At 43.5% G+C, this 13,532-nt stretch overlaps 1 protein-coding gene across 1 annotated transcript in view; it reads right to left on the bottom strand.

Moving 5' to 3' along the window:
• Positions 1-12,208, bottom strand: part of TMEM71 (transmembrane protein 71) — a 17,575-nt gene extending 5,367 nt beyond the window's left edge. Inside the window, exons 1-3 of the mRNA XM_009323382.1 lie at positions 12,080-12,208; positions 6,903-6,927; positions 794-886 (exon numbers count right to left, since the gene is read on the bottom strand). Of these exons, the coding sequence (XP_009321657.1) occupies positions 794-886; positions 6,903-6,927; positions 12,080-12,208 (247 nt within the window). The remainder of the gene's footprint in view (positions 1-793; positions 887-6,902; positions 6,928-12,079) is intronic.
• Positions 12,209-13,532: the final 1,324 nt, after the last annotated feature.

Genomic DNA, 13,532 nt, shown 5'->3' on the forward strand with positions numbered 1-13,532 from the left:
TTCCCTATATAACCTTACTTCTCCTGTATCTTTAGAGCATCATGCTTATAACTGTTAGTAAATGCCCGTCATTCACATATGAGAGGAGACAGGTCTAAGAGAATTTTTTTTTAATGTTCAATTATGAGCTGAGGCAAAGAAAAGACATGAAGGTCAGTGTTTCCACTTTGGTAATCTTGTTTATCCTCATTTGGAGCTCAGTTGTCAGTCACAGCCGGGATGTGAAGGCTGACTGAGTCTTGGGACCAGGCAGGGTCAACGAAGAATGGAATTAAAACCTTCCAGGGTATTTTTTATGAATCAGTCCTATTACCCTACTCCCATACATACTGTTTCTCCTACACTTTGAAAAACAAAAAAACCAACATTTCACTTTACCATGAGAAAATTATCCTCTAATCCTGGCAAAAACAACTTGAGGAGACAAGTGGAAGAAACTTGGTGGAAGTACAGAGATCAAGTCAGATTGCTACATGGCAAGTTGTACAAAAAGTGAGAGTAGTGGTGTCTTTCATAGACTGACATGTTGTAGACCTGTTTTTTTCCTGTACAATTAGCTTCTGAAATAATTTATCTTATTTTAGGCAAAATCATGATTTTTCATTGTGCAAAAATATTATATAAGAAATTCATCCAAAGTCTAAAAGAAAATACAAGAAGAACTCGACAGGTGGTTCGTAGATATGGATATCAACTAAAACCTGCAAAACCCCGAATCTCATCAGTCAAACAAAATCCCCTCCACCACAGAGGTTTTTTTATCAAAAACTCTGATGAACGTGCACAAATTTACTTGCTCCTGGTGTCGATGCAACATGTGATATTCCATACATCTTGAAAAGGACTGTTTCATACACCCTGGGATAAGAGGTAATACAGATTATCTGTAAAAGAGTTTAAAAAGAAACAGAAATATGTTTTATTTTGTCTTGTTTGAAAATTAGGATAAGATAGTATCATAAATATATATCATATTATTAGTTATAATACAGTCTCGCTTAGACAAAAGTTATTGATTCTAAAGCAAATTTGTTTGAAAAGGGATGCAGAAGTATACCTCAGCATCAATTATACTTACTACAACTCTTTAATAGTCTGAGAGTGAAACTTTCTAGCAACTGAAACCCATAACAGAGTTGTATTGCAAGTGATTTTCTCAGTTAGGATAATATAAAGTAGCAACCACTAAAAAAGAATAACTTTTAAGAATAGTAGTTTACATACGGGTAGTGTTTTCATTAGAAAGCGTTGACACATACTGATCAAAGTGGCAGAACAAACCACAGTCCTTCCATTACTGATTTGAATTGTCTCATAAATTTGCAAGGTATGTCTCTGCAGGACTCCTGTTTATCTGCCACCCTCCGCAGATGTAAAATTTAAGGTGAAATATAGTATATACACATACTTATAACAGAAAGTGAGAAATATACATATGCAAATATATTGCTGGGGAGGCGATGACTTTCTCTCTTTTGAAGAACAGTTAATAAGCAGTTGTAATTTGCTGACAAACTATTTTAAGTAATGATAATATCAAGCTTCTGTAAACAGTCATAGAACAGGCAGTCCAATGGATTTTTTTGCTACCCTTGATCATGAAATTTTCTGTCTCATGCGTTAATGAAGAGGGTTCCTGAAAATCATAATTCAGTCAATGCTGGAGAAGGCATGGAAACATCATGTTGTAGACAATGCTGCACAGTGTTCTGCTTTCATTTAATATTCAGTTCCGTTTCTGGGCTAGTAATAGCATGAGAAGCTATAGTAACAATATAAGCAAGCCAAAACAAAGCATCTCAACTACCACTGTACAATGAAGCAGTAGTATTGTATGTGTGATCCACAAAATGAGCATCAATACAGAACCTTTAAACTATAACATGAGAAAAGGCCAGCAGCTTTAAGAAATCTCACTAAAAGTGAATCTGAGGTGAAGGCGGCAATATTTTATGTCAAGAATTCAAATAAAAGTTTAAGGCAACAATCCCCGTTGGATTTCAAAACACTCAAAAGCCCATGTCGAAAAAATCACTGTCCAAAACAGTCAGTTTTAATTACCTTTCCCTCCAAAAATCAAATTAATCCTTAAGCCAATGATGCCCTCAATTGGTAGCCAGCAATCCCCTGTCCATGTTTACATTCTAAATATTTACATTAGTATGTACCAAAATATAGTGCTAGCTATTAAAATAGCTGAAGCCCAGGAAACGTTTTATTCTATTGTACCTACCAAACACAAGTGTCTACAAAGATAGTTTTATTTGTTCACACATTTCAGTTATTTTTGAAGAGCAGTCTAGTCTTTTCTCCCTGCAGGTAATGATAACAACATTCACAAAAATACAAAACTTCCTGAAGAGCAGTACAGAAATGAATCCAAAGCTCAGTTATTCCTCAGCTGACAAATATATTAAGAGATAAATATGTGTAAAATCTTCCAAACCTGGAAAATCCATTTCACTGTTAACACGTGTATGCAAAAAAGTTTCTCCTCATCAACGCGAGAGCCTCTGAGACGTTAGGTTGGAGGGTGCTCCTTCCGCAGCTTCCTGGAAGAGATTAGCCCTGGGTCTTGGGAAAGGCAGGTCTATGAAGTCCCCTGCTTCCTTTTGAGAGCAGCCCGTGCAATCAGCGGCACAGCGGCAGAATGAGGTCATGCTTCCTGTACAGTAGCCTCACATCAGAAGCATTCATTTTGAAGAGCAAACCGAAGATTAAGATTAGCCCAATGAACGCTCTTGCAGGCTGTTGCAAAAGAGAAGATACACAATAAATAACATTTCGCTCCAATTATGATACGGAGGACAAAGACAGGACCTTTTCTCGTAAAGAAAAGTGACACAGATTTTTGTTTCAGCTCTACTTTTCTACCTCACTCAGAAAACTTCAAAGTGGTGTATCCAAATCACTCCATTTGTTGGGCCTGACAGGCTTTGATGTAGGAAAACAATCCAGCTGCCAAAAAACCCGTGTATAGTAACAACATTTTGCAAAAGCACTATTATACAGGAGATGCATTTGGTGAGAGTTCAGAGTTGTTTTAAGTTTCACAGTCAAAAACATTATTGCAAATATATATCATGCAATGTTAAGATAAATTCCTTTGAAAGGAGAAAGGAATAAAGCCATTTGTAAACATATTCATTGTTCCACTCTAGATGTTTCATACTGTGTAAGGTATCAATCCATCATACCTTAAAGTATACAAAAATAAAGTCAAATCCACGTAAGAGAAATGGAGCCTGAATAAGATGTCCTGGCAATCAAAATGATTTGGCTGTAGAACTATTACACACAAAAGTAATATAAATCAGCTGCTTGACACTGAAGAATTATACAACCTTAGGGAGCAAAACTTCATCTCCAGACAAATAGATAAAATATACTAGTAGGTATCTCCCCTGATGTATCTATGTATCACTGACAAAAAGAAAGCATAAATCTAGTAAAATATGATTGATTTGATTTAATGATAGCTTTTTTTTTTCCCTGGAGAAGGAAAAATACTTACACTGATAACAAAGGAATGTAAAAGTCTCACCTCACAGAAAAGGAAACAAAAACAGGAATTAAGCAATTAGGATCTTGCAAAAGAGCTTCTGTTTGGGAGCTAAACTAAAAAGAACATTTTAACGTCCTTTTGCTCAAACGTGAAAACACAGGGCCATGTTCATTCTTCACGTCACTTCTTTTAATTTAGTGGAATTATGCCAATGAGGAAATTTAGTCCAACGCTATTTCCATGGATGCACGGGCTTCATCACAGTAGGATTTCCCAGGCCACCCTGTCTCTCTACAGCCAATGGACATAAATTCCCAATGGTCTTCAAAACTAGGTCACCTACTGAAGAATTTCTGTACATACATTGATTTACAGCACAGTTATTGGGAGTATTTTTGGTTTCTTTTCATATTCTTCTCAACAGGAAGCAGGTAATTCTGAGCTTGGGCTGCTTTTTTGAAGGACATCGACCTTTCATGTTTGTCTATATAGTTAAAATACATTGTGTCTATGTCATATTTAGACTTAAAGGTGTTTTTTAATCGCTACCATTCATATCTGAAACTCACTGTTCCACAAGCTTTTGATGCATAAACTTTGTGCATTAGTGAACATTTTATAGGTAGGTGCTAGCCTGTAGTTTATATATACACATAAAGGTTTATATACAACTTTTTGTGTTACCTGTTGCTCCTCAAACTGCCCACCCCACCCCAAGCCCCATCTCAACCGTCGGATTTCAAATTCTAGGAAATGAATACACCAACAAGCTTGCTCTGCAGTAGGTTTATGCCTGTTGCATACATTACAAGTTCAACCCACAAAAGGAAGGAAATGAGAAATTACAATACTAAATACCACATATCTTTCTACTCTTCTCGCAGGCTTACTCTACTTTCGACAACACTACAAATAAAGGAGAAAGCATCTTGCCAGTGGAAAACATATTGTGCTGGGTCTGGCAGTCCAAGAGATGTAAGGCTGGGGCAGCTCCGTGTCCCAGGTCCCACCAGCATCAAGTCTGAGCGTGTGTACCTGGTAGGCACACGCACACAGAGCACATGTGTACACCATATATATACATACATACACAGCTGGCAGCACAGATAACAAAGACAGACATACAGAGCACTCACACAGACAGCACCAATGGCCTCATCCTTCTCATCTCTCTGGCTGAACAGGATGGAGGTCCACTAGTGAGAATATATAGATATATACACATCTGTACAAGCTGGATCCCTCCAGCAGCTGGGCTCAGACACTCAGCCTGCCCAGTAGCTGCCCCTAGATCCCAGTCTCCCCAGTTGCTGGCACCTGGACATATGAGCCCGCAAAGCCACAGCTCTACTCCAGTTGCTGGTACAGACCATCACACACACACATACAGCTGGCTGGGACTCCCCTGGTCCTCAGCAGCCCACTCCCTATAGCATCACCCTTAGAGACACCCCTGGCCATAATGTGTCTCATGCCCCCAGGCAGCAACCCCCCTCAGTCCCCAAGGTGCACTGGTATTGACTCTTCTGGGTGGGTTTCATGTCTGGACACTGGGGCTGAGGCTCCTCTGGGACAGCCCTGGGAAGGACCCAGTCAGGGTGTCCCTTCCTCTGAGTCCTTAATTTGGGTTCCCACCTGCCTTTGTGCCCCTGTGCTCCTCTGGGCTGGTGCAGAAGGGCCTTTGATGTGCTGATGGCTCCTGGGATGGGCCTGGGAGCAGCTGGGGCAGGGTATTATTTGGGCTCCCCCCTCCTGCTGTTGTCTCTCTGTGCTCCTTTGTGGGTGTGCAGATGAGCTTTTAGCACCTATTAGATGATAACTCTGCCATCTCAGCAACCCACTGCAACTCAATGCAGTGCACTATTATGCTAAACACAATTTTCAGAAAGTGTATTTTGCCTGGTAGTGTGAATTGAGTGGCCGTGGTGGAGGGAGTAGAGTGCTTATTGATTGAATGCAATTGAGAGTAATTTGACACTTCCGTAACTCTCTTTGAACCTCCTGGAAAGCTCACAGCCTTTAGCTTTTCCACCAGCTTCAGTGACCATCAAATCAGGCCATTTGTCCCATATCACAGCTCATTGCTAATGCTGTTTATATAGTACTCAACAAGTAAAAAATATTCTGAGATATCTGAAAATTAATTGAAACATTCAAAAAACTAGCAGGGGAAAGGCTGGTCATGAGAACCTCAGAGCAGCCACCCAGCCACATTAGGTCAAACTGAAGGTCTATGAAACTCTCCCGTCCTGCAGTCTTGCTGCGGGGAAAACTAAGACTCATTTTAATTCACCTTTGTGAATGATAACATTTTAAGCTAAGTGCATTCCTTTATGCAGCAGAACCACTTAGCAATGTTTGAGGTACCCTGGTAATTAAAAAAAAAATCTCACAAATGCAGTCATTTTATTTCAATCTTAAGAGAAGGCTGATCCTGCATAAAGTTGGCATTTCATTGCAGTTTACAGAACTGACACATCATACACGATTTTAATAACCTTATTGGGTCAGCTGTATGAACAAAGATTAATTTGCTTTAAAAGAGGAACAAATTCATTTTTAATGCTATCAAATGGAAATCCCACTCCACCCTATCAGAGACTTTCTTAGTTTCAGGCTTGATTTTTTTTTTCCCAAATTCATTATTTTAGCTTAATTGCTCCTGCAATACGGGCAACAAAGGGCATTTCTGTTTTGCATGGTGGAGTACAATGCACAGACCTGTAAAACTTAGAATTAGCTCTGAGCTTGCTGATACATCCACGCTGCTTGGATCTCAACAAGAGTTTACCTGCAGTAATGCTATGTCAGCTACCCCTGTATTATACTACACACACAGTCCAGACAGACAAGAAGTGTTTAGAAAGGAGCTAAATCAAGCAAACCGTGACGCACGATGATACTTCTCTATGCAAAGCCATGACCAGTCTGTGTTGCACCTCCTTGCTCTCTGATTATATGGTGTCAGAAGGAAATTTGGATGGTATACAACTTGATGTAGACATGGGAATATGCCTGAGAAGAATTTTGTACAATGTTACATTCATATATAACAGCAGTGGAAAATCATACATGGGGAAAAGAAGAGAAGTGCTTCCATTAGAATCTGCAACTCCCCCACCTTGCATCCAAAAATACTGCTCCTTTAAAAACTATTTTATCAGAAAAAGAAAACAAAAGGAAGAGACTAATACTCAAATCCATCAGTCAAGGCAGAATTTAGTCAAGGTCCCTAATAGAAATGGTGGGTCCTCATTAGAGTTCTTTGTAAACTTCCTCACAAGAAGATCTGACTGTTACTGAACAAGAAGGTAGGAACACTAAGAAAAGCAACAAACACATCTATGTTAAAAGCTGGCTGCCTTAATTTTATTAAGGATTACAAAAGTTTGTGAATTAGCACTCTGCAGTGTCTGCAGTGACTAGAAGCAGCCAGGACAGAGCCAGCTGTTGGCCAGTTGTGCTCTAGCAGCATCTTATTTGCAGAGAACAGAAACATTAATGCACCGATCGCTGGTCTGAATGGAGGATGAGTGGGAACGGGGCTTGAGGTGGCAGGGGAAGCGCTGCATGAACGGCATGTGTTCATGGTGCCTAGGCTAGCAGGTCATCAAGCTTCCAGCACAAATATACACGCAGCGTCTTAGGACACTCAGACTGAGAGGAAAAGGACAGGGACTAAACCAGGTAGGACGGTATGGGGAGATTGATCACTCTCAGTTCTAAAGGGTATCAAAGGGCATGTCCAAATGCAGCATAATGTGGCCAACCTAGGAAGAATCCATAAGACATGGTGAAGACTCGATTGCCCACATTCCTTGTCTTCCATGTCACCGCAGTTAATGCTGGACAGACCACCTGCATAGCAGCACCTTGGTGGCTGAAAGCTGAACAGGCCACCTAGGTACACGCAGCTTTAGGGTACCACCTAGGTGCTCTAACTAGACACATAAAATCTGAATCTTTGATTGGGAGTTTCCTTGATGAGAGTCCCAAAATGAAAATTAATGTTCCTCTGGAGGCGGTGATGTACTGCTGATCAGTGTACTTGAGACACTGGATGGTTTCTGTGACAGTCCTGATGTGATCTGCATGGACCAATGGTGGAGGGTCTTGTACTGATGTGCAGTCAAGGCTTTTGGCCAACATATAACTCTAAAGGATCATAGTATGCTTTATATATACTGAAAATCTATAGTTGAGAAGGTGTTGTTACTGCTGGTTCCTGAGACAATGGTACTGGCAAAATACTGATGATACTGATGTCATGGTCATTTCTATAATAAATCATACTGATCGATGCATAAATGAAGACAAATAACAATTGACAGTGATACTCTAATAACGTTCTTTAAAAATGCCTGTCTTCCATGCTGTTTTACACAGCACCCTTATCAGTTGTCTCTCTATTTGCATGTAAATAACCACTGTAGCCTGACAGTGACTGAGTCCCTTTCTGCCTGTATGCCAGTATTTAAGCAAAGTTTAAATTTGTGAAGCTTGTACTGAGAGTACGCAGGCCTTTCTGGAACTGTGTGCAATTGTTCCAGCTATGCCTGTGCCATACTTACTTGTCACCTTTCCAGCTGAATTCAAACTGATGTCCTGGACTAATTCAACTGCTAGGGAGAGGAAAAGGCACAGGCAGCCTTGGTATCCAGTGGAGGATCACGATACGCTAGAGGCAGAGTGGTTTTATAGCTTGGATACTATCCAGCATTGCATAAAGATCAAGGATTTGACTGTGGCCTTCAAGTCAATTGAGGACAGAGACCAGAATGGTGACAGTCTTCCAGGAACCTGTCCATGCAATGCCAGCACAGACCCCCGTGGCCAAGTATCAACAAGTGACTCCTCCCATAAACAAATGCTTTGCAAGCATTTTACAGGCAGGGTTGGACACTCAGTGCTGATCTCTTAATCGACAACCACCCTTCAGCCCCTGAGGACACTCCAGTTTTCACAGGACCACAAAGGAGACAGGAAAATATCACATTAGTTTTACAAAGTGATTGATATTGCCTGCTGGCAGATGTGACGCTTTTTTTTTTCATTCTCACTGCTGATAAAATAGTTTTTAAAGGAGCAGTATTTTTGGATGCAAGGTGGGGGAGTTGCAGATTCTAATGGAAGCACTTCTCTTCTTGGGACTCTCTTACTAACGTTGGAACTACCTGTATAAATGCAGATTTCGTTACCCACCTGGCCTTAGCAGGTCTCATTCCTTAGCATCCTCATCTTAACCATAACCCTTACAATATTGCGAGTAGGGAACCTTACTTCTGGTTTATAACTTCATGTCACCTCTCCAGCATGCAGTGAAATACAGTGCTGTGGTTGCAATACCTGTCAGCAAACAGCCATCTCTCCGGGAGAAACTGGAGTTATTGAGTTAAAGGCATTCTGCAAAGAACCAGAGAGCAATTGAGTAAAAAACGTCCAGCTTCAGTGTCTTTCAAAACTGGGAAAGACTGGGGTTGGTGTCTCAAACCCATGGGGAGGGTTACTATTTTGTTTGGTGTCCACGGCAATGACTGTTAGCTACTTTCTTTTCCCACAGAAGGCCACATGCTCACTCAGCCACCTCAGGATTTTTCCCAGCATCTGGAAAATTTAGGGCTTTAAAAGGAAAAGAGAAGTGTTTGGTGAGATAGTGTAAATCTTCACAATTTACAGGAGGAATTTCTGGAGGGGAGGGAGTTTCTGGGATGAAAGAAAAAGAAGGGCAGAGAAACTGAAGAGGAGGACATAGTAACTGATGCCAGACAGGGTGTCAAAATGGAGAAAGGAAGTGGGAGGAAAAGGACAGATGATGACAGAGCAGAGCCAGGCTGTGACCAAGCCACCTACACAGATGGACAGAGTGGGGCAGAGGTGCTGCTGCATGTTTGCTAGGCTGAGACCGTGCAGGCACCATTAAATACAAGCACCAGCAGTCACTTTAAATATGTCTTCCTGCTATAAAAAGGGTAAAAACTAAGATGAAGTTTTATTCTGTTGACTGTCACCTCATGATTGCAATATCTGACATTTAAAGCAGTTCTTTTATGGACTAATCCAATCGCCCACAAGAAAAAATAAATGGCAAAATAAACAAACCGATGTCTGGGTCTCTCACCATAATATCTTTTTTTCCCAGGTGTTTGATCATTCTCCCAGATCTTTCCTGAACTCTTCCAGTTTTTGGATGGCTTTTCTGAACAGTAAGTTATTTTAATAACAACATACCCGTGCCAAGTGCAGAGATAATGTCACCTCTCTACTCCTACTCAGTATTTCCATGTGCATGTGCTTTGCAAAGACTGCATTAGTCTTTTCAGCATCAACAGCACACCATGAGCTCATGCTCAGCTGATTATGAAATCCTCTCTTCCCCCTCCAAGTCTTTGTGAGTCACTGACTGGCAAGATAAAATCTCCTATCCAGTTTGGTTTCCAATTTATGGTCTGTATAATGTTCACAATGCTAAAAACATGCTTCATGACAAGATTAAACACCAAATTTTGTGAGGAGCAGAAGTAATGAAATCTCCTTTCCTGCATCTCTCTGCCTTGTGATGTGCTGGTGTCTGAAGGAGAGTAAGCAGTGAGCCTTTCTATCATGGAGAGGTCAACGCAGTCGCTTTTCCCTGCCCGGTTGAGCATTTTAACAAAACAGGTTGGGATAATGTGATGAGACCTCTGTCTCTCTGTCAAGCTTAAAGTAAGGCAGAAGTTTTGGAAGTAAGCGGAGAAAGGGAAAAGGGAAGGCAGACATGAATGCAGCCATGTAAGCCCTGTTTTCCTAGGAGACGAGACTAAATACTGGAGACATTTTTGTGCTAAAAGAATAAAAAAAGGTCTTGGCCAAAGTTGCTCCTCACTGGCTTTATGGTGGAACATAGTAGGTGAAATGGGGTCCTGGGCCATGGGCAGGGTGGGGGCGGCACCAGGATAGGAAGGTCAGGGCCAGTAAGGGCTGTGGGTGCCCTCAGGGGTACAGCAGGGCAGGGGTGGGTATACCTGAAATGGCAGCAAAGAAATGGGGACACTGGCTGGAGCTCCTTGATTTCCTAACTGTTCTGATAATAGTGCAATGAAATGTTGCTCCGTACTGCTGGACCAGAAGCGGACTTCTGCTGTTCTGAAGGCAGTGTGGCAGAAGTCACACATAGCACCCTGTGTTGGGGGTGTCCCTTCCTCTGAGTCCTTAATTTGGGTTCCCACCTGCCATTGTGCCCCTCTGGGCTTGAGGAAATGGGCCTTTGATGGGCTGATGGCTCCTGGGATGGGCCTGGGAGCTGCCCAGGCAGGGTATTGTTTGGGCTCCCTCTCCTGCTGTTGTCTCTGTGCTCCTTTGTGGGTGTGCAGATGAGCTTTTAGCACATATTACTGAACACCTGGGGCTTGCTGCACCTCTGCAGTCTGCCGTCAGCTCTGCCTCCCCCTCCTGACAGCCTCAGCAGTGAGGTGATGCACAAGGTGGCACACACTGCTCTAAGCCCTTCTCATACCACAGCATAACCCTGCCAGCCTCCAGCAGTCAACAGAGCATGACTCAACCACCCATATGTAACCTGCCCCATCCTTACTACCTCTTTTATCTTTCCCCCATCTCTCTCTCCTTGGACAGAAGCACCTTCACTTTTCTAACAGCATCCTGATGTTGCACGTTCTTTGCCACTTGGAGAGGTCTCATTGCCAACGCAACAACCCTGACCATCCTGTAACAAACCCGCTAAACAAAAGCCTGCATCAAAACTACACTCAGGGTAGTAAGGGCTGGAGATTTCAAATGAATGCAATGGCAGCTTTTTTACTAAAGAGAGAAAAAAAGCTTTGTTTTCCCCTTTTTATTTTTTTTAGTTTGTTCCATTTTTCTTCAAGCCTCCTTCCTCCTTCAGTCTCTCCTGCTTGCTATCACCATCCAGAAAATGGGAACAGGGAAAAATCAAAGGAGGAATAAAAAATCCCATAGCAAATAAACACTCTAAAATATCCCACTGCACAGTCTCCCTATAAAGACTCTTCAAGTGGGAGGCAGCCTCGCAGGGACTAACCAAAGCGAATGGGTTGACCTTGGACAGCAGCCAAACACCCACACAGCCGCTCCCTCACTCCCCCCACAGTGGGATGGGGGAGAGAGTAGGAAGAACAAAAGTGAGAATGTTTGTCGATCCAGATAAGGATGGTTTAATAAGTGAAGGAAAGCAAAAAAAGGCTAAACCAAACAACCCAACCCCAAAAACCCGCAAGCAATGCAAAGGCAATCACTCACCACCCCCCACCAGCAGACCCATGGCCAGCCAGTCTCCCAGCAATGGCCACCTTGGCAGACAAAAGCCCCACCATTCTTCTTCCTCTGCCCCACGTTTTCTTGCTGAGGTGGGTGTTTTATGGCATGGAATATCCCTTTGGCCAATTTGGGTCAACTGTCCTGGCTGTGCCCCCTCCCAGTCTCTTGACCACCCCCAGCCTACTTGCTGCAGGGGCAGAGTGGGAAAAAAAGCAAGCCTTGATGCTGTGCAAGCGCTGTTTGGCAATAGCCAACACACTGGTGTGTTATCAACGCTGTTTTAGCCAGAAAACATGGCACCATACGGACAGCTATGAAGAAAGTTAACTCCATTCCAGCCAGACCCATATCCACCATATCCACCCCTCGTTCCATACCGTTTGCACCATACTCAGGTCCTACACTCTCCAATACATCCCCATCAGTCATGCCCCCCCTCCTCGTCCTTTGACATACACACAGACCTCATTCCCTTAGTCTGTGGGACATCCCCCAAATGTCCATAGAAATCCAATCAATTCATTTGGTCCATGACTTGCACTCCACACAGCAGGTTTCCACATCAGATGGTTTCACACAACACAACGGGATCCACTGGTAAACAGAGCATATTGCCTTTCACTTTCTGCTAATTTATTATACTCTTGGGCCTGAGCCACTTCCTCAGGTGATGCTCCAAAATCTCTGCCTCCTGGCCAAACTGTGATCTCTTCCAGGATTCATGGCAGTGGGGGTTCCCCATCTGAGTCTGTTGCACGATCAATTCTACCCACTTACTCCACGTAGCGCCGGTTGCATAAGGTGTAGAGGGGACCCTTCCTATGACCATCTATTGCAGCACAAGCACCTCGGACCCTTGATGCCCCCAGCTCCAGAACCCTAGAGGTCAACCTTGTGTCTCTCCAGGTGTTTTCTGCCAGAGGCTCCAGTTGAGCTCCCCAGCTATGGTGCAGAGCATGTTTCTCACACCCACACCTGGCTGGACAGGCCCAAGGGCTACCACACAAACTGTGTCCTGTCTGTCCTGCTGCTGTTTAGGGACGGTAGTGGGTTGACCTTGGCTGGATGGCAGGTGCCCACCAAGCCGCTCTGTCACTCCCCTCCTCAGCTGGACAGTGGAGAGACAATATAACGAAAGGCTCGTGGGTTGAGATAAGGACAGGGAGAGATCACTCACCAATTACTGTCACGGGCAAAAAGCAGACTCGACTTGGGGAAATTAATTTAATTTATTGCCAATCAAAAGTCAGAGTAGGGTAATGAGAAGTAAAACCAAATCTTAAAACACCTTCCCCCCACCCCTTCCTTCTTCCCGGGCTCAACTTCACTCCCGATTTTCTATAACTCCTCCCCCCAGGCGGTGCAGGGGGGACGGGGAATCCTTCCTCCTCAGGGGGAGGACTCCTCACACTCTTCGCCTGCTCCAGCATGCCGTCCCTCCCATATGAGAGACAGTCCTCCATGAACTTCTCCGATGTGGGTCCTTCCCACGGGCTGCAGGTCTTCACGAACTGCTCCAGTGTGGGTCCCTTCCACGGGGTCACAAGTCCTGCCAACAAACCTGCTCCAGCGTGGGCTCCTCTCGCTCCATGGGTCCACAGGTCCTGCCAGGAGCCTGCTCCAGCGTGGGCTTCCCACGGGGTCACAGCCTCCTTTGGGTGCATCCACCTGCTCCAGTGTGGGGTCCTCCATGGGCTGCAGGTGGATATCTGCTCCACCGTTAACCTCCATGGGCTGCAGGGGGACAGCCTGC

The sequence above is a fragment of the Pygoscelis adeliae genome, unplaced genomic scaffold (assembly GCF_000699105.1).
Source record: "Pygoscelis adeliae isolate BGI_AS28 unplaced genomic scaffold, ASM69910v1 Scaffold103, whole genome shotgun sequence".
NCBI classification, from domain to species: Eukaryota; Metazoa; Chordata; class Aves; order Sphenisciformes; family Spheniscidae; genus Pygoscelis; species Pygoscelis adeliae.